Below are 24,641 nucleotides of genomic sequence, written 5' to 3'. Positions count from 1 at the left end.
CCCAGGTGTCCCTGTGGGCTCTGGGGCTACAGCCCGCATCTGCTGCCTTTAGCTCTGGGCCTCGGCAAGGGAAAGTGCCTCCTCCCAGCTGGCCTCGGTTTCCTTATCTGTGAAGTGGAAATGAGGAGGAGGGCGCCAAACAAGGTGACATTCCTGGGATCCCAGGAGTCTGCTCCCACTCAGTGTCCTGCACCGCTGTGCCCCGTGTGGGCCAGTGAGAACCTGACCTGTAGCCCCCCCTTGCCTGTAGCCCTACTTCTGCAAACGGAAATTCACTTTTCTCTTGACCGGCAGTTCTGGGCCAGCATAAGGACTGCTGCTTTCTTTTTGCATATTCAAGGAAAAAGTCTTCCTTCCCACGGTTTGCACAGAAGGACTCGGAGACAAACTCCCCGACAGCCCACCCTTGCGGCCTGCCTGCCCCCGCCTGTCCACAGGGTTCCACCAGGGTCACCGTCACATCCTTGGCTGACCTCTGGCCACCGGCTGCAGGAGATCCTTCCAGACTCTCCCCGTCTGTGTGAGTCCATCTAAGAGGCCCCTCCTCGGGGCTGGAGGGAGAGCTGTCCTGGGCTCTATTAGGACTCACATGGATGAGAAAGGCGGGAGGGCGAGGCCTGGTATCAGTCTCCTCCTGTGGCCTCAAATCAATTCACTGTCAGCCCCAAGGCCCAGTTAGCAAAGGGGGGCCTGGGATCTGGAAGGGGCGCACACGGACTATCTTTGCCAAAACTTGTGGGCAAGCCATGCTGGAGACCCTTCCCTAGAGGGGTAGCACCCAGCCCACGCGGGCAGGACAGGAATGTGCCCCCTCTCCCTCCGACAGCGCCTGCCCTCTCAGGGCAGTCCCCATGTGTCTCTCTTTCTCTATCCCCAGATGTCCCTCCCACCTTCAGCTCTACTGCAGCCTCCTCCTACCCCTGACCTCCCCGGGGCTGCAGAGAGCAGGGTGATCTGGCCCAGCCCGCAGCCCCCGGGCTGGTTCCACTGGCCTTGAGGAACTGCCTCACACCCCCACCTCGAGACCGCCTCCCATGCAGGGCCCCTCCTGGTCCCAGGCATGAGCCAATGGGAAGCCAAGGCCTCGCTGCAGGGTCTCCAGGAGTTGCCCCCTTCCCTCTCCTAAGGCCCAAGGGACGGGCAGGCAGCTCTGGCTGGAGGTGGTCAAGTGAGGCCTGCGCAGGCTCCTGTGAACCCCAGGCTGTCCACTGGAGCAGAGGGGGCTCCTGAGCAGGATGGAGGGTGGGCGAGGGCCCCTCACCTCCACCCTCCCGTCCCTAGAAGCCTCGTCTCCCTATTGGCTACCCACCAGCTTGGCTCCCTTCCCTGTGAGCCAAACCCACCCAGCAAAGTGGGCTCTTAACACAGGTAGGCCCCAGCACCCTGCCCAGACTGCCTGAGGGCTTCTCCCACTTGGGGATGACACCCCAGTCTCGTCCAGGTGGCACCTCCTTCCCCAGGAACCCCCAAACCCAGGGCTTCTTTCCCGGCTATGCCTTGTCCCTCCGCCTGGAAGGCGCTCCCACCCGGAATCCATCACAGGTGGGGGCCTTCTCAGGGAAGAAATGGCAGCCCCTTCCCCATCAGGCCTGCGTTCAGCTCTGCAGCCCAGCCCTGGGGCTAGGAGTGGCCCTGGAAGATGGTGGGGGCATGGTGGCCACCCCCTTCAGGCTGGCACCGGCTGCTGTCAGCCTGTTTCTTAATCCAAGCAAAGGGCTGTGTGCCCCCAGCAACTGTTGATATGTTCAAGTCCTAACCCCTGTGCCTTAGAATATGACCGTATTTGAAGATAGCATATTTAAAGGGATAACTGAGTTAAAATGAAGTCAGAGGGTCAATGACTGTCCTCACTGAAAGAGTTTAGGACACAGATCTATGCACAGAAACAGCCATGTGACGATGCGCCAGGCCAAGGGGAAGCCTCAGAAGAAACCAACCCCGCTGGCGCCTTGATCTTGGACTTTGAGCCTCTAGAACTGCGGGACAATCCATGTCCACTGTTCAGGCTGAGACAGAGCAAGTGTGAGCAGGCAGCCACCAAAGCCACAGGCAGGGGCGCCCTGGTGGACAATGTGACAGTGTCCTGCACCCTAGAGCCTGTGGGTTTGCAGTGGGGAGAGACAGTGACCTCAGCCAGTCTCTGGAGCCCCTGCCTGCCTCTGCCCAGCCTCTCCCTCCACGGGAAAGCCCCCCCATGCCAGGGCCCCTCACCACTCTGTCTGCTTCCCGTGGCACTGGCCTCTGGCACGGCCGAGGGTCAGCTCTGTGAATAGCGGGCCCAGCATACTCATACAAATGCCAGCCAATACTGCCCCATGTCCCTGGTGCCCTCCAGCCCAGGGCTCGCCACAGTGGGCTTCAGGAGGTCCTAGTGAACCAGGTGCCACCTGTTACAGATTCCACAGGTCTCCAGGGACCTGGGGCCCCTTGGAGCAACGCCCTGGGGAGCAAGAAGGGAATAAAGGCATCTGGCCTTCCTGGTTTGCAGGAAACAGCGATGTTACTGTGCCGGCTTGCCTATTTATTTTTCCTCGAATACCTATGTGATATGGATCAAATCGCAAGATTCTAGCAGAGGAAACAGGAAGTGTTTCCAGGGGAGAGGCTCAAAGTCCCAGGACACGGTGTAGCCCCCTGGGACGGGCAGCAAGTCCAGGATGGACACTGCTTGATTTCTCGAAGCCGTTCCTGCAGGGAATGATGATCTGAGGCAGATCTGCAAGTATCTGGAGAGGGGTGTAAAGGGAGGACGCCCCAGCCAGGCCCCCAAGAACAACCGCCACAGTACCGAAGGTTCAAATAAATCAGTCATTTTTGAGCTGCTTTTCTTCTTCTTTTCAATGAAGATCTGCCTCCCTTGGTTTGGGGGGTTTAAAAAAGAGATTGGTTTTTGGGAGGAGTGGTTAAGAATTCTGCCTGCTACCATTTCAAGCTGAGGTTTCTGATGCGCAGAGATGATCGGAGATGAAAAGCTGCGTTCACACCAAGAACTGCCTGTGCCTGGTTTTGCTCTGTTGCCGAAACCGTTGTTATTTAGAAATCATGACTATGGTAATACGAAACCAGGGCATATCAACTGCTGGCCTCTTGTTTTCAGAAGGAAAAAAACAACAACAACAACCGTTTTTTTCTCAGTTGTTAGTGTTTGCGCTTTGGCAAAGAGGCGATTTTGGACCTGACATGTGTGAGGTCGGCCGAGTGCCCGGTCCAGCTCTTGACCTTGCTGATGACCGGAGGCTTTGTGCAATTAAAGCCCCCAGCATCACTGCAGGGCCACGGCCCTCAGCCCAAAACTTCCCACTTTTGCTCAGCGATTTATTTTTAGCAGCTGTATTTTTCAAACCTTCTAGGTCTAGTTCCTGCTTTTTATGTAACCACTTCTGCTAACTCCTTAATCGTTTTTTCCGATTTTCTGAGGTGTAGCTTATCTCAAACGTGACAAAGTAACTTTAATGTGCCTCTAGTCCCTAAAGCAAAAGCTGCAACGCGCACCCATGGCGGGGTTTCATACTTTTTCATGGCTCCAGAAAACATGAGTAAGGAGACAGCTTTACTGATGTGCATTTCAGAAAAGGGGACGGAAATCCTGAAAACGAGACCCAGAAAAGTTGGTATAGAAACATCTGGGAATGATGGCATTAAACCGGGTATCAGGCATCATCCTGGCACCCGGTTTGATGCCATCATTCCTAGATATTTGCGGCGGGAACTACCGGGGCCCACAGCAGACGGCAGTGAATCGAGACGAATGAAATTAAAGACCCTCGTGGGTGTGCTGACTGCCTACCGCAGGGAGATTTCATTAACAGGGGGCAAGGGATACAAGATTGAAGAAAAGGCAAAATAGAACTTATTTTCAAACCACAGCAGTTTCAACAGTTACCCAAGCGGTGTACCGAAACCACACACAGGACTGACTTTAGCAAAAACAATATGAACCAAATGGTTTACCACAGTGTGTGCTGTTAAAAAAAAAAAAAACACAAAAAAAAAAAACTTGGTGGCCGGCTCCACCCTGATAGAAATTTCTTTAATTCTCCTATTTCTGCTATTTCTCAAGCTTCTTCTCGAGGTTGCGCACGTCCCTAGCACCCGGGATCGGGGCTGTGATGGGCTGGCTCTGCTGCACTAGTGTTCTTGGTCAGCAAAGTTTTTCGGGGTTCTGACTTTTCTATCTTGCTTTGCAGGAAGCCCTCCGCTTAAAAGCATCCTCAAGAGCTGGGTGCAAAAAAAAAAAAGAAAAAAAAAACACAAAAAACAAAAAATAAAAAAACCAATTGAACAGAAATATACAATTGCAAACCCTAAAAACGGCGAATGCTATAAAAATCTTGGAAAGGAAATTCCCTTGGTTTAAATTTTTTGCTTAGGAGGAGAATAAAAGGCTTGTGTGAGGTAGGGTCTTAATCAATCCGATTAATAAAATATTAGAAATAAACATGTGAGAGAGAGAGAGAGAGAGAGTGTGTGTGTGTATGTGTTTGATCCTGGCTAGGTTCTATTTACACAGTGCTGCACTTGGAAAAGGCAGTTCTGTGGATGAGAGATAAATACAAAACAAAAGAAAACAAAAAAATACAAAACAAGGGTTTGTGGTCCGGGCAGCTGCCCACCTTCGCTGCTATCCTATACAACACAGAACCATCACACAACTGTCATTCATCCTACACAACAGTGAACACACACAGAAAAGCATCATTTATCCTACACGACAGGACACACACACACAACCATCACTGATCCTACACAACAGTGGACACATACACACAACCATCATTGATCCTACACAACCGGGGACACACAGCCACAAGCATCACTGATCCTACACAACGGGACACACATCCACAAGCATCACTGATCCTACACAACAGGGGACACACACACACAAGCATCATTGATCCTACACAACACGGGACACACACCCACAAGCATCATTGATCCTACACAACAGGAAATGGCCACACAACTGTCATTCATCCTGCACAATATGGACACTCACACAACACCCATTCATCCTATACAACAGAGGATGCCCACACAATTGTCATTCATCCTGCAGAACACAAGACACCCACACAACTGTCATTCACCCTACGCAACAGGTGATCCCACACATCTCTCGTTCATCCTGCACAACAGGCACACCCACACAACTGTCATTCATTCCACACAACAGGTGATCCCACAAAACCATCATTCACCCTACACAACACAGACACCTACGCAACTGTCATTCACCCTACACAACCGGTGATCCCACACAACCACAACTGTCATTCATCCTACACAACACAGAAGCCCATACAACTGCCAGGCTTCTGAGTCACACTGCATAGGAGAGCAGTGGCCCAGCTGGGGCACCACCCCAGCAGAGCTCATCCAAGGCCACTGATATGTCTTATTCCTCCCTCCCCATCCTGCCAGAAGAAAAGCTACAGGGAGAGGGGAGAAAGAGAGAAAACAGTATAGGTTCTAAAACTCATCACTGCTGGGGACTTGTCTTGAAAAAGAGTGCTTTTCCCTAACACACGTCAACGTCTTCCTCTGGCTCCCATCTAAGACGCATGAGGGGAGTTCGTTTTTTACAATATAACACACGGGACTACATAAGGGACCCGCAGGCTGGGAGTCCTGCAGGCGCCAGCCCCGCGCGCGCTCTGCCTTAGATCAAAGCTGTGTCAAGCAGCACAGCCCTGGGAGATAAGAATCTGAGGTCCCTGCGATCGCAGCGTTGAGATTTTCCACTAAAAATATTTACCAAATTTTGAGAAAATCTGCTTCATGCATTGAAGGGAACAGGATGAGGTTTGGTTCTGAACTGTTGAGAAAAGCTGAACAAATATTTACTACGAGCCACTGGTGGCCGGTGTGTTTTCCTGCCCTGTGAGGTGTGTGAGGTGGGCAGGGGGCTGTTGAACCCGATGGCTTTGGCCTCATCTTGCCATTAAAAGAAGAAGAAACGGGGGAGAAGGTGCCGTGCTTTGGGGTCCTCAAAAGGCAAATATCATTTGAAGTGAGAAATAACAATTTTCTAGAGGTTACCACAAAAGGCTCCCATGACATTTACATAAAACCTTCCAGGCAAGGGTTGCTCCAGCCCTGGAAGAAAAAAAAGGGTGTGCGTGTGCACACGTGTGTGTGTGTGTGTAGGGTGTGGTATGTGATCTGGAAATGAATTTACAAATCACAAGCCAGTCTTTGTGACAAAAATAATACAGACTGGCAGGTGTCACAATTCTGCCTTATTTGAAAAATTGCATTTGTTCTCTGGCGGGCACCTTTGACATAACCTGCGTGAATACCCCTGGGTGTCAGCCCCATCCTCTGGGGGGATTTCCAGGGAGAGATGCTATCTATGCATGAGCCAGGCACGGGGAGCCCTGACGGAGCAAGGGAGCCCAGCTTTGTTCCTCCCTACGGAGACTGCCAATGTCACAGATGCCACCTCTGCAAAGGGTGGGAGGGCACCTTGCCCACATGTAACAAGATCCCTGAGCGCCGTGCAGCGAGTCTGAGAGCTGGTTAGGGGTCGTGCATGGAAGGACCCAAAAGAGCCCCTGGGAGGGAGGAAGTGAGGCGCAGAGCCCACGAGGAGCTCCCATGGTGGGGGACACTTGGGAAGGCATCAGGTCTGGGGAGGGGCTGCCACTTTTGCTCTCTTTATGGTCAGATCCCCCGTTGCCCGAGTGCATGTGCTATTTTGCAGTTAGCAGTGGCAGGCAAGGGGTGCTGACTTGGGGCTTTGAATGGGAGAAATGAAAGATGAGGGGCCATATTCACCCCGCCAGAAAAGCAGGGAGGCGGTGCCCAGAGCTGCAACCGGAGCCCCCTTCTGAGGCATCTGCCCCGGCCCTCACCTCCCTCAGGTGGAGCCTCCGCCAAGCAAGGGGTTGAGGTGTCCTGAAGGCAGGTATACCCGATGTCCCCAGGGCGACGGCTCCCATCTGTTCACACCTATACTCAGATGCTGGGGTGGGAGCCCAACCCCTCTAGGCTTGCACCCCACCCCACAGCCCCCCAGGCCCCAGCATTTGCACCCCACTGAACGCCAGATGATAATCAAGTCACACAACACTCCCTGGATCCGCCTCTGGGTACAGTGTGCCCAGGTAGGCAAATGCTTCTATTTTCAAACTCAGTGGTCTTTACAGAACAGAAAGTGCTCCAAACGGCAATCTGCCTGCAGTCAGTTTAAACATACAAGGCTGACATTCCTCCCTCTCAGAATGGGACCGTTCCTTGGCACTGACAGCGGGTCTCACCCAGCCCTAGGACAGACTTTCCAGAGGGCTCAGAGGGAAGCTCCGAAGCTTCCTTGACCACAGCAGTGCTGGGGGATGGGGGCGTGGGCAGGAAAGAGGGACTCCGCCTGGTTGGTCGTTTTAGGCTCCTTGGGACCCCCTCCCCACCCTGGCTGGCGGGCAAGTGCCAGAATTTTCCAGGCCCCTTGAGATGGTGGAACCACTTGTCCCATTGTAGAACTTCACATGTACCCACCGGATTATCTCTCTGAGATCATCGTGGGAACGGAATTAAAGTAGTTAAGTTCAAGGCTGAGGTGCTAACCGCAGGGTTCAAATGGAAATGCCATTTTTAAAGTGGATCTTGTGCAATCAACAAAAGGTTTTGGGACCCACATGGGCACATGACGGGGAGAGGTCACTGAGCCCTGGTTTCGATGTTGGCCTGGCGTTTCAGAGGCGCGGGAGAGCTGGCAGCACTTAGGACCTCAGGGCTTCCTCGGTGGCTGCATCCTGTGTGGCACTCCCCACAGGGAGGTCAAGAACCCACGGCCACCCTGGGTGGACGCCACACACAGGTACGGGAGGGGCTTGTTTTGCAAGGGGAAGAATGACTTTTGTCTTCTTTTGGTGAGACAGCTGTTCGAATCAAACAGGACAGCCGCTGGTTAAACTGGATCTCATGTCACTTAGGTAAAAGCTGTTCGTTAGTGCAATTGTGGGGAGGGGGTGAAAAGACATCATGCTCATCACTATCACCTATGTGGCTTTGTTTAGGAGGTGAAAAGGTCATTAGCAGTAATAAAATGATCATTAAATTTGGGAGAGGTTAAAGGTGACTGGCTGGTTAGCGGTGGAAGTGCACTGGCTGGTGTCACCGGGCGCTACAGGCAGGAACCACAACGCAGGGCTGCGCTGGCAGGAAGTGGCAAGGGTGGGGCCGGTCGCAGGATCCCACTATCGCAGCGGGGCTGAGGCCCAATCACTGACACCCACACAGCCGTTTCCTGCACTTAAAAAAAAAAAATCTGTTTCTCTCTTTGCAAATCAACAACTTTTACCTAGAAACTCTTCAGCGGTGAGCTCTGACTGATCTTGATCTCCGGTCCGTTGCAGAAAATACACCATTGTTTACCTGGGGGAGGTGTGTGCCATGGCTAACTTTAACCTAACTCTAACTGACAGGTTTCGGCGGCCTGCCGGGTCTGTGCTGCATCTGCCTGAAAGAAACCAGTTTCTTCTGCCCAAAACAGACAGCTGCTGGTTATTTAATACCTTGATATACCTTTCTAGAAAAGACCTCCAGACAAGGAGAACTTAAGTGCCCACACCAAAGCTCCATGCATGCTGCAAGGGATGGCCCTTGGTGGTCCCCCAGAGTATGCTTTCTGGCTTAGATTGAGACAGAACTGAGTATGTGGCCTTGAGAGCAGATGGCCAACTGTGGGCTACTCAGGTGTATGCTGTGACCGGAACTCTCCCTTGAGGAACCTCTGCAGGTTCCCAGGTGGAGGGGTCCACCTGTGACTGTCCGGGTCAACATCTGTCTGCCTGTGCACCCACACCACATGTCGGCCACACCAAATGTCAATTTCACCACAACTGAGCTTTCAACAAAATTTAAAAAGCAGTTCCCACGGAATTTGAAAACTGCAGCCTCTAGAACACAAGAGACAGCACCAAAAGCCACACGTGACTCAGACCCAAACTCACATTTGGTCCTGTATGAGCAATGACCCACAGAGGACCCTGGAGCCCTCTTTGACGTTCAACTCCTTGCACGCTGACTTTTTTTAACGGAAAATATTTCCACTAAACTGTGACCTCACAGGGAGAAAAGGGCCCCATTAATGACTCCCGGAATGTGTGCAGCCACCTCAGTTGCCCAGCCTGTCTCTCTTGGAAAAGGTGCCCATGGCAGAAGCTTGTGTCCCGGTCCCTGTGCCCCAGGGTGGCGATGGGGGCTACAGACCACACACGGCACATCACCATGCAAGGTGCTTCACCCACACACCCACCTGCTAGGCCTGAGTGGATCCCATGGTCGGGCAGGAAAACTGGGGCTCAGGGAGGTTAAGTGACCCACCTGGGGCCTCCCTTTCCTCCAACGTCCAGAAACGAGCCTGATCAAGCAGTCCGCTGGATTCTAGCAGGACTGGCCGCCCAGAGGACAGAAGGAAGCGGCCTCAGTTCTCCTGTCCTGGCCTCACACGTCAGCCATTTCCTGGTACAGAGGCCTAGCAGGGCTCTAGAAACCTCTGGGTGCCCTGGGACGGACAAACCCTGGATGAGAGCATGGGACATCAGACATGTTCGATTTGCCAGGCGGAGAGATGACAGAAAAGCTTGCTCCTTCACTGTGATTTTCATGAGTGTAGGTGTCACGCTGTGTGCATGATGTTTAAGACTGCTCGCTGGACAGTCTATGGGTCCTTCAGTCTTTCTGTCAGTCCGTCTGCCTCCACCAGCTCACGGCTTAACCGCCAGGCCCACAGGGGCTCCCATCTCACCTTCCTCCTCACTCAGCCATGCTGGGACCCATGCATCTTACGCAAAGCCATAGCATCTGGGAAGCCCTGGAGTGACCAGGGGCAGGTGGCCATCACTGTGTGCTGGCCGTGTGGTCTCCCTGAGCAGAAAAAGGCTGGGGTAGCAAGAAAGGCAGAAAGGTGTTTTTTTTGTTTGTTTGTTTGTTTTAAGAAAACATGAAGTCCAGCAGTTTGAAAATGTTGGACTTTATGCTTTCTTAAAAAAAAAAAAAAAAATCACAGACCACATTCACTATCTCCTGTCTTAAAGCCAAGAAAACAAGAGATCTGCCTTGTGTATTCCTGGCAAACTTTCTGAGCATGACTTCACTTGACACTCATTTGCTGACTGCTCTTGCCCACAACCAGAGAGGCCTCCTGGGCTGCACGTGGGTCTGTGCTGTGTGGCCAGGAACCGGGAAGGGAATTGTGCAGAGCTGGGCTCCGATTCCCTTGACCAGAGAGCCAGGGTAGGGCGAGCAGCTTCCTTCGCAATCCCCCAAAGAGCCAAACACTTCTCCCCAACATATGACTCATCAAAAGGTCAACCAGTGGGTCATCTGTGGTGTTCGGTGTTCTGATTGTTAGAGGTTAGTACGGAATCACAGCACAAATAATGCTGCAAGCTCAAACGGCAACCACCACACGGTCTGTACCTACCACCCAGCAGCGTGTACAATGCAGAATTTTTCTGTTCAGCCATTGCTTCTGGGTAAAAGAATCAAATGAGAAATATTTAGGCCTCCACACAGATCTGCAGTTGCTCCGGACTTAAAATGCTGCGCGTGCATTTGCTGTTTTAGAGAATGTTCTGAAGCTCATGGCTTGGTTCCCGTTACTCCTATCTTGGGGCAGGAGGCAGGTCACTGGGTGTAGACCTGGCCCTGCTGCCACCTTGCTGCGTGACCTTAGGGAGCCCCCATGACCTCCCCCCTCCCTTTCCTCTTCCAGGAAATGGGCATGGCCTGGCCTGTCTCTCTCACGGGTCTTGCTGGGACCTAGTGCGATAAGAACTGTGCAGGCGCCTCCTAAGGGCCCATCGAAGTTAATATATCTCTGCAGAACGCCGAGGGGCACAGCAACTGTCAACCACAGCAGAACAAAGATGCAGTGGCCTGCGCCACTAGCCAAGGAGCCCAGGACCCCCTGGGTCTCAAATTGTGCAACAGCTCCCTAAAAAGCCTCAACCCTGAAACTGGCCCAAGGAAGTCACCCAAACCCCTGGTATCAAACGTTCTACTTTTAACAAGCATTCTTTTCTGCTTTCGAAGCCCACAGCACACTAAGAGCAGAAGCCAAGGTGGGGTGGGTAGGCTTGCAGGGGAGACACAATGGGAGGTGACAACTGAGGGAAAGTTCAAAGGCAGACCCAGCGCTGGGTTTAGGTACGTGGGGAGGCGGGGGTGGCGGTTTCCATGAAACACTGAAAATGAAGCTTTGCACCTGTGAGCTGTTGAGTGGGATGGCTCCTCCTCAGGGCCCAGCAAATACGGCACTGCTCGGCAAGTGTGTGCACCCATATGAGAATACATGCACATATGTGCAAATGTGTGTACATGTGTGTAAGCACAAAGAATGCGCATGCGTGTGCACATTTGCATGCATGCATGATGCAGTATCTGTGTACTGCTCGCCATCTGGGTACTGCTCACCTGTATACATGTATGTGTTCACATGTGAATATGTGCATGTCTCAATGAATGCATGCACATATATAAGCATGGAGGGTGCTCACGCCCAGCTGTTATCTATGAGAGCACGTGTGTGTGCAGGCATGCACAATGCAGTATGTGAGTGCGTGCTGCTCATCTCTGTGAATGTGTGTGTGTGTTCACAAGTGAATATGCACACATGTCCGCAGATGCATATAAGCATGGAGAGTGTGCATGGAGGGGGTGCATGGGAGAGTGCGTGCGTGCATGCATACGCGTACATGCAGGCACATGCGAGAATACTCGTGACGCAGTATGTGTGTGAAGCCATGCTCACTTGTATGCACGTGTGTTCACATGCAAACAGGTGCATGCATGCATGTGTCTGCAGGCGTGGAGGATGTGTACACAGGGTAGACAAGTGCATGCAAGAGCGTACATGTGTGCATGCACATATATGCATTAAAAATACATGGCCGCACGTGGGAATGTGCACACGTGTGTGTGCCAGCTGTGTGCATGCATTGTGATTACGCATATATGTGTGTGTACATGTGTGCTTCTGCTCCCATCTTTTAGGCAAGTGAAGAGGCCCACTGCCATTCCATCAGGAGGCCAGCAAGGATCCCTGAAGAGCCACTGCCTCTGTGTAAGGTACAGGCGGCCTCTTGCAGATGGAAGGGAGTCCCTTTGTTGTTTTGTTTTTCCTCCTCTTGATGGTAAATGTCTTTGATGTGTGGCTTACAGAAATGATCTCTTTACCCATCTGTATCTGCTCAACAGTTCACAGAAAATCTGCTCTAAATCCACACAGCCCATACTTGGTCATACTTTTTCTCCTGACTCATCCACGAGAAAGCCAACCTGGGCACTCCTGAGAGAAGGCCATGGCCAGCCCAGGGGACAGGAGGAGAGAGCCGGTGTTGCAGAAATAACTTCCCCTATGTTCACCTCTACTGACAGGTGGCCCATGTGCAGGACCGAGAGTCACTCGTAACTAGTGAGCTGGGGGCACGCGGAGCCTGCTAGGTCCATTCCAGGACCTGCGATGACACGGGGGCTGCAAAGTGAGACCAGCGGCAGATTCCGGGGGAGGGGCAAGTGCAGGCAGGAGGGTGAGCACCGCTTCCCTCGCTGGAGCTGATGGAAAGGGCTCGGGGGCACACCCTGTCCAGGGAAGACGGGTAACAGAAGGCATGATCCTGGGAGTGTGTGGGTCTCCTGTGGCTGCCCACAATTCGACAGTGTGGGGAACACTGCCTGGAGGCTAGAGAATGGGAGGCATCCCAGACCGGGGCACAGACGGAATAGGCAATGACCGGGTAGATAAATGGATCAGGGAGCTGCAGCGACTCCTTCTGCCACTTGAAGCAACAGTTTTCTGTTTGAGAGTCTGGTCAACTGGCCGCCAGCCTACCTCTATCACATGAGAGAAATTCCACGTGTGAGTTAAAGGGCTTCAGAATCTTCAGGGGATCCTTGAGGGCCAAGGTTAGGAGACATTGGTAGCACCGGCCATGGGGAAGAGGGGCAGGGCCTGTAGGAAGCCCCCTCCTCAGAGCCATGCGTCTAGATGCCTGGGCGAGCTGGGGCGGAAGGGAGCCCCGAGCCATCCTGCCTCCTCACATCAGATGCCGCCAAGGACAATTTCCCGCTCCCTCCACTCTCAGTCCTGAAGCAGCTGGGAAGGGGCTGGACCAAGAAGTGACTCCTGCTGCCCTCACCCCCCAGAGGTCCTCCTTGAGCACAGACGGGGAGAAGGATGGAAGAGAAGAGGCCGGAATGGCCACAGGGCTGCCGGCCATGACTGGCTCCTAAAGTGTAGCCGGGGTGTCGGGGTGGCACTGACATGCTCGGGCAGAGGCTGCACGAAGCGCCCCCAGTCACAAGGGTGGCTCTAAGGCCAAGGCTTTGTGCACTCCAATACAGAGCCAGACGCCCAGGGGCCCACAGGACGAGGCGAGGGCCAGCAGGCGGGAGGCACACACCACGCACACATGGCGCTTGCGTGGACCTGGGCGGCTGGGCCGGGAGGACCCTCTTGCTCCCCACACAGGGTCCTGCGGCATCTGCTGCTACTCTGGGCTGGTGAGCAGGGGGGCCCTGGTCCCCCGCCATCCTGCACCGGCAGGCGGCGGCTGCGAGAGAAGAAAGCTTACTGACCGCTGGGCGGTTTAGGCCGTGGAGGAGCGGGTTTCTTCGGAGGCAGAGCAGGAGTGTCCTGTTTACTTTTAAAGGGGTCATCTGAGAATCCTGCCCCTCCCAAGGAGGAGGTGAAAGGGCCAGAAGGTGGGGGCTGTAAGAGAGGACACGAAAGAGAGGCAAAAATAGTTGTTAAAACAAAGGTGATGGATGTCCACTGAACAGACGCTCATGCTCCAAGAGCCCTGGCGAGGCCTCCTACCCTCCGGACTGCACATCACGGCCTTGCTCGGACGTGGGGTCTCTCTCAAGCCCCGTGCTTTCCTCCACCCTCAACAGCAGGGGCCCTCTGGCCTGTGGGTGATAAGCAGAGAGCAGTCCCATCCCTCCACGGGCTCCCAGCACCAAGGGCATCCCCAGCCACAAGGGGCACACTGGCTCTTTCCTGACTCCAGGACTTGGCACGCAGGGTCCCTTGGGCCTCCTGCTTACATTTCAGAGGCACGCCCCACCCTCACCTCTGTGCTGGCTGTGGTGCTTGGCGCATGCCCTGCTGTGCCGCCTCCCCACTGAGCTGGCTGGTGTGGTCACTACCTTCAGTTAGTGATGGGCAGCTCCAGGTGCTGGTTCAGCTGGCACCAGACCTTCCTCCTCCATGCCTCTGGGCTGCACACGAAGCACCCGAGGTGGGAGCGCACCCTCACATGCCCAGCCCACCCCCACTGGCCAGCACGCCCACACCGCCTCCACTGGGCTCTGACCACCTCTGGCCTGGACTCTCAGCCAGCCTCCATCACACCCATCCACATCCTCCACCCCACACCTGCTGCCTCAAACCCAAATCGGACCACATCCTCCAGCTTAAAGAGTGAGACAGTCAGAGACAGTGATAACAATTGGGTAGATGAATGGATGGTGGGTGGGTAGATGAATGGAATGGTAGCTGGATGAATGGATAGACATATATGTGGATTAATGGACAAATGAATGGCAGGTGGGTGGGTGGGTGGGTGGATGGATGGGCAGGCAGGTAGAGACAGGGAGGCAGGTGGGTGGTAGACAGGGAGGCAGGTAAGTGGCAATGTCTCGCAGGTAGGTGGGTAGGCACTTCCTACGGGGAAGCTCCAAGCTCTCATTAAGGTATGTAGGGACTCTATCACTGCCCCGGCCGCCTGAATTTCAGGCTCACCTTTGAAGTCACCCCTCCCTTCACAATGCCTCCTTAGTCCCCAGAACCCACTGCACCCCCAGCCGCTGACTCAGCCTCCTGTTTCCATGCTTTGCACACTCAGGTCTCCTGCTGGGGAGCTCGGCTCACCTCGTCCACCAGGAACCCCTCTCCTTGCTCAGAGCCTGGCTGGACCCCACTTCCGTCCCTCAGAGCTCTCCCAGGGCTCTCCCTGGGGCCACTTCCTGCCACCCATGCCCGTACTGCTTACTGAGCCACAGAGACAGGCTTCCAGGCCTCTCCCACCTGGAGGGCAAGCATAGTCCCCTTCCAGGCGCCTGCTGCCTCCAGGCCTGTGATGAGCAGATATTAAGCGCTGCCACCTGGAGGGATGCTTGTCCCTCACTTGGAGCGCCGGTGCGGCACAAGGGAGCCAGGGTCTCCATCAGCCACAGAAGGGCTGGCGTATCTCAGGCATGTGAGGGAAGGGGCTGGGGTGTCCCAGGAGGGAGAAAATCACTTTCTATGGGCAGAAGATGGATGAGGAACCACTCTTACTAAAACAGAAAATAACTAAGTGTGTAATAAAATAGAAAATAACTACATTTTTACTAACAGAGGAAACACATTGTTACAAAAATGCAAAATAACTAGGAAATTATAGGACAAAGAGATAACATGGAGACAGGAAACAAAATGAACGGGCAGAAATAGGGGTAAAAATGGTCATGTGTTCCTGGCTGGGCGCAGTGGTTCACGCCTGTAATCCCAGGACTTTGGGAGGCCGAGGCGGGTGGATCACAAGGTCAGGAGATTGAGACCAGCCTGGCTAACATGGTGAAACCCCATTTCCACTAAAACTACAAAAAATTAGCTGGGCTAGGTGGCGGGCGCCTGTAGTCCCAGCAACTCGAGAGGCTGAGGCAGGAGAATGGGGCGAACCTGGGAGGCGGAGCTTGCAGTGAGCCGAGATCCCGCCACGGCACTCCAGCCTGGGCGACAGAGCGAGACTCCATCTCAAAAAAAAAAAAAAAAATCATGTGTTCCTCCAAGAGCATAGAAAAGAAAGATCAGAGTGGGGCAGAGATGGAGGGAGGGGCCCGGGGTCTTTAACTTTCTCCCCAGCAGGGCAGGCCTAGAGACAGAGAACAGGTCAAGAGCACAAAGGCACACTCCCAGGATTTCCCTCGAGAATCCGGATGCAACAGATCGCAGATATGGGGGAAAAGGTCTAACACCACCTCCAGCAGACGGTCCTAGAGGTATGGCCGCCTCTGCCTCCAATGTCTAGTCACACCGACGCAGCCGACTAAGGGCCCAGTGTCTAGTTATGCTGACACAGCCATCCAGGCCTTCAGCGTCTAGTCACACCAACGCAGCCGTCTAAGGCTCCAGTGTCTAGTCACACAGACGTGGCCATCTAAGGCTACAGCATCTGGTCACACCAAGGCAGCTGTCCAAGGCTCCAGCATCTGGTCACACAGATGTGCCCATCGAAGGCTCCAGCATCTAGTCACACAGACACGGCCATCTAAGGCTCCAGCATCTAGTCACACCAATGCAGCCGTCTAAGTCTCCAGCATCTAGTCACACCAATGCAGGCGTCTAAGGCTCCAGCATCTAGTCACACCAGTGTGGCTGTCTAAGGCTCTAGCGTCTAGTAACACCAATGCAGCCCTCCAAGGCTCCAGCATCTAGTCACACCAGTGCAGCCATCTAAGGCTCCAGCGTCTAGTCACACAGATGTGGCCGTCTAAGGCTCCAGGGTCTAGTCACACAGATGTGGCCGTCTAAGGCTCCAGTGTCTAGTCACACAGATGTGGCCATCTAAGGCTGTAGTGCCTAGTCACACCAATGCAGCCATCTAAGGCTCCAGCACCTCGTCACACAGACACAGCCATCTAAGGCTCCAGCATCTAGTCACACCAATGCAGCCGTCTAAGTCTCCAGCATCTAGTCACACCAATGCAGGCGTCTAAGGCTCCAGCATCTAGCCACACAGACGTGGCCACCTAAGGCTCTGGCATCTAAAACATAGACGTGGTCATTTAAGGCTCTAGCGTGTAGTCACACAGACACGGCTGTCTAAGACTCTAGTGTCTAGTCACGTAGATGCAGCCATCTAGGCTTCCAGCATCTAGTCACACCAATGCAGCCGTCTAAGGCTCTAGCATACAGTCACACAGACATGGCCGTCTAAGGCTCTAGCATCTAGTCACACAGACACGGCCATCTAAGTCTCCAGTGCCTAGTCATGGAAAGGCAGCCATCTAGGCCTCTAGCATCTAGTCACACCAACACAGCCATCTAAGGCTCTAACATCTATTCATACAGACGGGGCCATGTAAGGCTCTAGCCACATCGATGTGACCATCTGAGGCTCTAGCATCCAGTCACACCAACGTGACCGTCTGAGGCTTTAGTGTCCAGTCACATCAATGTGGTGGTCTAAGGCTCTAGCAACTAGTCACACTGATGTGGTTGTCTAAGGCTGTAGTGTCCAGTCATACCAACGTGGCCATCTAAGGCTCTAGTGTCTAGTCACACCAACATGGCCGTCTAAGGCTCCAGGGTCTAGTCACACAGATGCAGCCATCTAAGGCTCTAGCATCCTGCCACACTGACGCGGCTATCTGAGGCTCTAGCTTCCAGTCACACCAATGCAGCCATCTGAGGCTCAGGTATCTACTCACACAGATGCAACTCTCTAGGTCTCTAGCATTTAGTTGCACAGACATGGCATTTAGGCCTCTGGAGTCTAGTCAGAGACATGGCCACCTGTGTCTCTGGCAGCTAGTTACAGAGATGCAGTCATCTAGGCCTCTAGCATCTAGTTACAGAGATGCATCCTTCTGGGCCGCTCGCGTCCTGTCACAGACATGGCTGCCTTGGACCTTGTGTAGTCCTAGAGTCGAGGCTGCTCAGCCCAGTCAGAGCCACATCAGAGACAGAACAGGGAGGTGACCCCTCTAAGAGGCAGCCTACCCATTCCAGGTCCCCCTGACAAGGGCAGAGGCAGATGCCCTCAGGGAGGGGAAGGGGCCCCAAAGGCTCCTGCACAGATGACCCCGCCAGATCCCTTCCCTGGGCTTCACGCCACCCTCTGGAGCCGCCCAGGCAGGAGACACTCGCTCTGTGCTGATCTTCTCACCTAATAGGCCCAGTTACCTGGCAGGGGGTCCCACAGTCAGCACCTCTGCCTTACACACAAGGAAATTGAGGCACACAAAGGAGGCGCAGCCTGCCCAAATCACACAGCAGGTCCAGGTCTGCAGCAGATCTGGGACTGCCACATCGTCTGCCTCTCAGGCTGGGGCCTCCAGACGCTGCCCTCAGCTGCCAAGGGCCACCCCAGTTGTAGGTCCAGGGCCTCATCCTGGGCAGAATGTTCTGCCCAGGCTGGAACCTCAACCCTGCCACCTACTCAACGCCCTGTGCCTCAGTTTCTTCATCTGTAAAATGGCAAGAGTGACAGAGCTCGGAGGGCTCCAGCAAGAAGGGAATGAGGTGACATGTGACAGGCATCCGTCCACCCACTGGCACTAGGTAAAGTTGGCACATGGACTACACGATAATGATCACACCAAGTACGAAGCCGCGACTGGAATCTGGGAATGCCCCACCTACTGCCCCAGCTGTCCCCAGGCCTGTCCGAGACACGAGGGGCAGGGTTGGCTTGCGGCTTAGCTTTAAAATGGGCCATTTAGGATCGGCTGTTTGGGTAAGAATCGGGGAAAGAACACTGGCCCGTCTGTGGGTGCTTCTGCCATTCACGGAACACATCCCTGGGCCTAGGGCCCATGCAAGTCCCCCGCAGCCTGGGATGGGCAGGCGAGCAAGTCTAGATGGGAAGTGGTGTGACCGGCCGGGCCTTGTCCTCCCTAGACGTGTGCTGGCTTCTGGGCCACATCTCCAAACTCGGAGTGGAGCCTCGGTCCCAGTGGCTGCAGTGAGCCTTTCCACCCTCTGCGTTATGTAGTAAGACCCGGGCAAGTAAAACCACACTCAGCCTGGACATCCAAAGTTGTAAGACCTGGTGACACACTCAAATCAGAACCGCCTGACCCTCGAGGCTGACTGGGGACACCTCGGGCCAAGCCGGCTTGGCGCCTCCCATGTGTGTTTAAACCCACGAGGCCAATCGGCAACTTGCGAGGCGACAGGCTTCCAATAAACGCCTGGCACTGCCTCCGCAGTGAATCAGATCACTCCTAGCGCCAGAACGCCCGCGTCATTTCCGAATCCCAATTTTCATGACTTCAAGTTTCCCAAGAAGCCTCCTTGGGGACTCAACTCTTTCCTACTCAGGCAGCGGCTTCAAGGAAAGTTGCTATTTTTAGAAAGGTTTCAGTAAAGCTGTCAGGGGCTCTCTGGGCTCGGCAAGAGTGAAGTGTGCTTAAAATAAAAGGAAGACAGAAAAAGCTACTATGAAAACCAGCTCTAAGAGAAACACACGTTTGAGTTCACCAGTTGAAGAACTGCTTCAAAACAAAAGACTGAATTTTTAAACAGCAGCCCTAAACATCAACGCACAGCTTTAAACGATTGAGAAGTTGCTAAAAATGGGCTGACGACTAACCCAATACTTCACAGATGGCTTTTTTTTTTTTTTTCCAGGGCAGGGGAGGGTGAAATAAGTTGGACTCTTGTTTTTATTCTCAAATGCTCCCTGGAAACATACTTTGGGGAGTCTGTTTTTAAAGCGAGCTGATGTCACATAGGTTTGACACTGTCTAGAAAAATCTCTTCAGGTGAGGGTGGGGCCTCAACTAAGAGTGCAGGCCCCAAGAGCCTCCCAAAGGAAACTTCTAGAATTAGACTCTGGGCTGTGACTCTCCTCAGCAAAGCCACACAGAGGTAAGGTGCTTCAATTCAGGGACTTACAAAAGGGCCTCCCCGCCCTGCTCAGATGGGGAAAAGTTGATGATGGTTTGTTTTTTTTTTTTAAAAAAAAAAAAAACACCTTCTTGCCACTTTCATTTCCCTTAGCATTTTATTTATATCCACAATGTTGTTCTTGAAAAACAGAAAGGTAACCAAAAAGGAAAAACCGAGTTACAAGGTCAGGGTTGAGCTCAGAATGCGGCTGTACAAGTGTCATGAAGGCAGCTGACGGAACGGTGGAATCAAAACAAGATAGTATTGGAGACCCATTTTCCACAGCTCCGTCCAACTCTGTCCTAGCCTGGCACCGCCAATAGGAAGTGAGACCAGCTCTGAAATCACAGCTGCATGTGTGTGAAGAGCCCCTGGTTTCAGGGCCCAAGGACAGGCAGAGGGCGGTCATTAGACCCCGGCCCTAGTCCAGGTTCTGCTAGCTCCCTGCTCTCCACTCACAGTGAGAGGAGGAAGCCAGAGCCAGCCTCCCAAAGGAAGAGGAGTCCATATGCGACAACCAGAAACGACCAGGACCCCTGCCTTAGGGACTGCTGCCACCGTGTGGCCAACGTTTTCTGCTTTCGGGAGATGGTTTCCTGCCTGCCCAGGAGCCCGTGCAGCGGCCCCTAAATCTCCTTCCCCTGGTGCCCTCCTGGCCAGTCCCAAATCGTGTCACAGCGTGGCATGTAAGGGATGGAGGCCTTCTCCGTGTGCTGGAAGGAGGGGGTGCCACACCAGGGCCTCTGGGCTCCCTCTGCCCAGGCTCATCTGTATAAACACACACCCTGCCTCGGTCAGAAGTGGGATTTGCTGCGTCACCAGGGCACTCACACACGCGTCTTTGAAAACCTGAACAGAATCTCAAGTGCTTCTCGGAATCTGTGTTCTGTGATCACAAGTTGCGACCGCTGCCAACCACAAGATGCCCAGAGACTTGTTTGCTCCACCAGCTGAGTGAACGCGGGGCAGCCCAGTCACACTGGCACCTGGGGACCCGGGCATGGGGCCGGCGGGGTGGGGAGCCCCAGGGGGCCTCATGCCTGGGGCATGCATCTTCCAGGTACTCCTGGGGCTCCCTCCCCTCACCACCTTCAGGCTGATAGCAGCACCCACAGACACTGGGCCCAGCTGCTCCAGGGGACCCCCCCACCGGCCACCCCTTACCACCTGGGCCATGGGCTCTAGGAAGGGGGCTGTGTTCTGCTTGTGGCCACTGCCTCTTCCCGCAGCGTGGACGATGCCTGGGCCTCTGCAGGTGGAACGCGTGAGGAAAGCAGGCCCCTGCAGCCCCCCGAGGACAGAGCCCATCCACCCCTGCCTGGGGGCTACCAGGAAGGGACAGAGTGGATGCAGGTGTCAGGGACGGGGCACACCTCACCTGCTTTTCTTCATTACTGCCAAAGAAACACGCTCCTGGCTCAAACAGGGAGATATACAATTCACAAGGAAGCACAGTAGTGCCTCAGCCCCGGCCTCTTTCCCACTCACCATGGCCCCCATTTCCAACTTTCCAGCAGTTTCTTCTGGAAGGCACCTCAGTCGTAAGGGGCTTCTATTGTTATTTTTTGACTTGTTCATTCTGGACGTTCCCTGTTGAATTCTCTATGCTACCTTAAAGATTAGCTCCAGCCACACTGCCAGCCCCTGGAGAAGCCCTACAGCTTCTGGGACCAGAGTCACAGTGAGTTCAGGTCACCGTGTGGTGAGGGCCGGACGCAGACGGGTCCAGTCTGGTAACGAGTCTCGCTGCTGTCCTCCTTCAACAGTTCACTCCTCACCTGTGGATCTGTCTGCATTTATTCACGGAGCCTGGCCCTCACTTTTCAACACCCCTCGAAAGTTCTGTCACACGGGCGGCTCCGAAAACTCGCTGGCCCGCTTTCCCCGGATGCCTTGCACCTGCGAGTCTGCTGCCCACGGCCCTCTTGAGACGCCTGTGCCCAACACCTTCTCGAGTTTCTACTTGGCCATGGCAATGACTTCACCATCTGAGACCCGATGGTCGTGAGACACCAGTGGGAGCCGGGGGAGCCCAGGGCACTTTTGCCACTGGGATGAGTCAGGGCTCACCCTGAGGGACTGAAGTGCATCGGATCACAGCCATGGGTGCTTTCCAGGCCTAACCTTGTATTTGAAAGGTGCCGGGGAGATACATACGTGACATGAACAATTACGCCTGGCAGCCCACACCATGACAAGAGGCACAAACACACTAGCAGAGGCGCGGGAGCTCCGTGGAGGGCTTTACCTTGGACATCTGGCTGAAGTCGGCAAAGCCTTCAGCACTATTGAAGGACCCACTTCCGAAGGGATCTAAGGTTCCAAAGGGATCTGCAATTGGCACCAACAAAGTCAGAGTTACAGGTCTTTAAGAGACACACCTTCTGGGGTGGAGGGAAAATGCTAGATGGCTCCTGAACCAGGAGACTCAGGAAGGCTGCATTTATTCATTAGACACGCGTGTCTGCATGAAGGTCCCTCAGCAAGGCCTGCCTGCCCACGCTGGCGCGGCGAGACGGTTTCTCACCGTGATGACCGCTCTGGGAGGGCCAGCATCATTCACGGTCATCGGAAGAGTGACAAGTTGCTGTAGGGGCATGGCCCCTGGGTCCTGCTGGGTCTCACTGGGTCAGGAGGGGAGGAGCAACTCCAGGGTGACCCGCCACCCACACGATTTATGCAGGGCGGTGTCTTTGGATAGAGGTTTTTGCTGTGTTTTCTCCTCTGACCTGGAAGGGATTTGCCTAGAGTACTGGATATACTCGCCTATGATCCGCCCCGCACAAGCTGCAGGACCAAGCAGGGCCTGTTCCCAAAAGAAAGGGGGTGTCCACAGATGCTCCCATTGCGTAAAGGCTCGAGCGTGCATCTGCGAGTTCTACACTGTGAGATGGGGTTCCTTCAAACACAGAACCCACAACACAGGCCAGTACCTGGGGTCAAATTTTGGATTTCTTTTAGGCAGAAAACCCAAAGATACAAACCAAAGATTTATAAGGAGGAGTGAGTAACAGTAGTTAATATCACTGGTGCTATTACTGAATTCCTACTGCGAAAATTCCCTTCCAGAAAGATGCCAGCGCGTGCCGTGCCTGGGAAGAGGAGCAGCAGCAGATGCTTGTTTTGGCCTAATGGGCTCAGGCCAGGATCTGGGTGCCACTGACTAATGACACAAACACAGAGGCCACACTGGCTTTGGGAGTGAAAGTGTTAACTGGGCGGGGAGGGGAGGCTCTGCTACTGCCCGAGGAATAGTCAGGAAGGAAAATAAGCCATGGGTCTCACCTGATCCTTTTGAGGAGACACTGGAGGATGAAAAGGGATCACTGGATTCAAAGGGGTCGAGCTGAGTGAAAGGAGAGAGGAAAGAGTAAAAAGCAGTTCATTTGTTCTATCACCCATTCATTCAACCAGACTTTCCTGACGTTGAAGTACAACATCCGGTGCCAGGCCGGAGGGAAAGTGGAATGATTAAAACTCAACCCAGGCAGAGTAAAATCGCAACAGATCAACCCTCCTGCATATAGCACCTATCGACCTGGACAGAATACCCCCAAAATTACAAATACAAAAAGCAGTGGCCTGAAGGCTGGGAAGTGAACAAGGCAGGGAGAAGACTTTGGAGGAGAATTTGAATGTGGCAGAAGAACACAGCAGGAGGCTGAGTTTCCACTCCGCCAGCTACAGCAGGAGAGCACAATGCGGGTGCCTAAGATTCTGGTAGAATCTGAACACCGGAGGATGGAGCCCAGAGACAACTACTCCCGGGAAAAGGGAGGGGAATCAGGATGGAGGGGCAGAGATGTAAGCCCTGAACTTCATGATCCACTCTCCCCCTGTCTCAGGCTGGTCCCTGCCCATGCAAGCCTGGGGGGACTCAAGGCAGCCTGCAGCTGAGGCCACAAGAACTGAGCCGGGATTGGAGCTTCTGCCATCTGCTGGAGAGTGTCTGCAGTGTGAGTGCCACCAAGTTAACTGCCTGCTGAAACAAATCCATTCCTGCTCTTTGGAGAAAACAGACTATAGTCTGGACACAGAACACTCACCATGCATCAGATACATTTCTAAACATACAAAGAACTAGAAAAATGTGACCAATTCTCACCAGAAAAGACAATCAGCATAGCCAATCTCAAAATAACCCAGATGGTGGAACTCTGAGACAGGGACAACGTAAAACGGTGATTATAACTGTGCTAAATGAGGAAAAGGAAAATACACTTAAAATGAATGAAAAGACAGGCGACCTTAGCAGAGAAACAGAAAGTATACAAAAGAAACAAATGAAAGTTCCGGAAATGAAAAAGTCTATCTACAATAAAAACTTCATCGCCGGGGGCAGTGGATCACCCGAGGTCAGGAGTTCAAGACCAGCCTGGACAACATGGCAAAACCCCGTCTCTACTAAAAATACAAAAATTAGCCACGTGGGCGAGGCACAATAGCTCACACCTGTAATTCCAGCACTTTGGGAGGCCAAGGCAAGTGGATCACCTGAGGTCAGGAGTTCGAGACCAGCCTGGCCAACATGGTAAAACCTGTTTCTACTAAAAATACAAAAAATTAGCCGGGTGTGGTGGTGGACACCTGTAATCCCAGCTACTTGGGAGGCTGAGGCAAGAGAATTGCTTGAACCCAGGAGGCAGAGGTTGCAGTGAGCCGAGATTATACCATTGTACTCCAGCCTGGGCAACAACAGTGAAACTCCGTCTCAAAAATAAATAAATAAATAAGCCAGGCTTAGTGGTGCATGCCTGTAATCCCAGCTACTCAGGAGGCTGAGGCAGGAGAATGGCTTGAACCTGGGAGGTGGAGGTTGCAGTGAGCTGAGATTACCCCACTGCACTCCAGCCTGGGCGAAAGAGTAAGACTCTGTCTCAAACAAACAAACAAACACTCCATTAGGTTAGCTAAATAACCAGTAATAAAAGAAAGAGTAAGTGAAGTTGAAAACAGAACAGTAGAAATTACTCAATCTGAAGAAAAAGGAGAAAAAAGAATGAAAAGATAAATAAATAGAGCCTCAGGAACC

At 53.4% G+C, this 24,641-nt stretch overlaps 1 protein-coding gene across 7 annotated transcripts in view; it reads right to left on the bottom strand.

Moving 5' to 3' along the window:
• EPS15L1 (epidermal growth factor receptor pathway substrate 15 like 1) overlaps positions 1-24,641 on the bottom strand; it is a 120,635-nt gene that overhangs the window by 8,599 nt on the left and 87,395 nt on the right. For 3 of the 7 annotated variants that reach the window (XM_050769495.1, XM_050769497.1, XM_050769499.1), the window contains 4 exons: positions 22,895-22,955; positions 21,858-21,940; positions 13,585-13,717; positions 10,430-10,477 (listed from right to left, as the gene is read on the bottom strand). In XM_050769495.1, the coding sequence (XP_050625452.1) occupies positions 10,430-10,477; positions 13,585-13,717; positions 21,858-21,940; positions 22,895-22,955 (325 nt within the window). Of the gene's footprint in view, positions 1-7,047; positions 7,881-10,429; positions 10,478-13,584; positions 13,718-21,857; positions 21,941-22,894; positions 22,956-24,641 lie in introns of those variants that run through there. The other 4 variants (XM_050769500.1, XM_050769501.1, XM_050769498.1 and 1 more) reach the window with 3 other exon arrangements.

Source organism: Macaca thibetana, chromosome 19 (genome assembly GCF_024542745.1).
Source record: "Macaca thibetana thibetana isolate TM-01 chromosome 19, ASM2454274v1, whole genome shotgun sequence".
Lineage (NCBI taxonomy): Eukaryota > Metazoa > Chordata > Mammalia > Primates > Cercopithecidae > Macaca > Macaca thibetana.
Note: the sequence above shows the minus strand (reverse complement) of the source record. Positions and strands in the feature narration are given on the sequence as shown.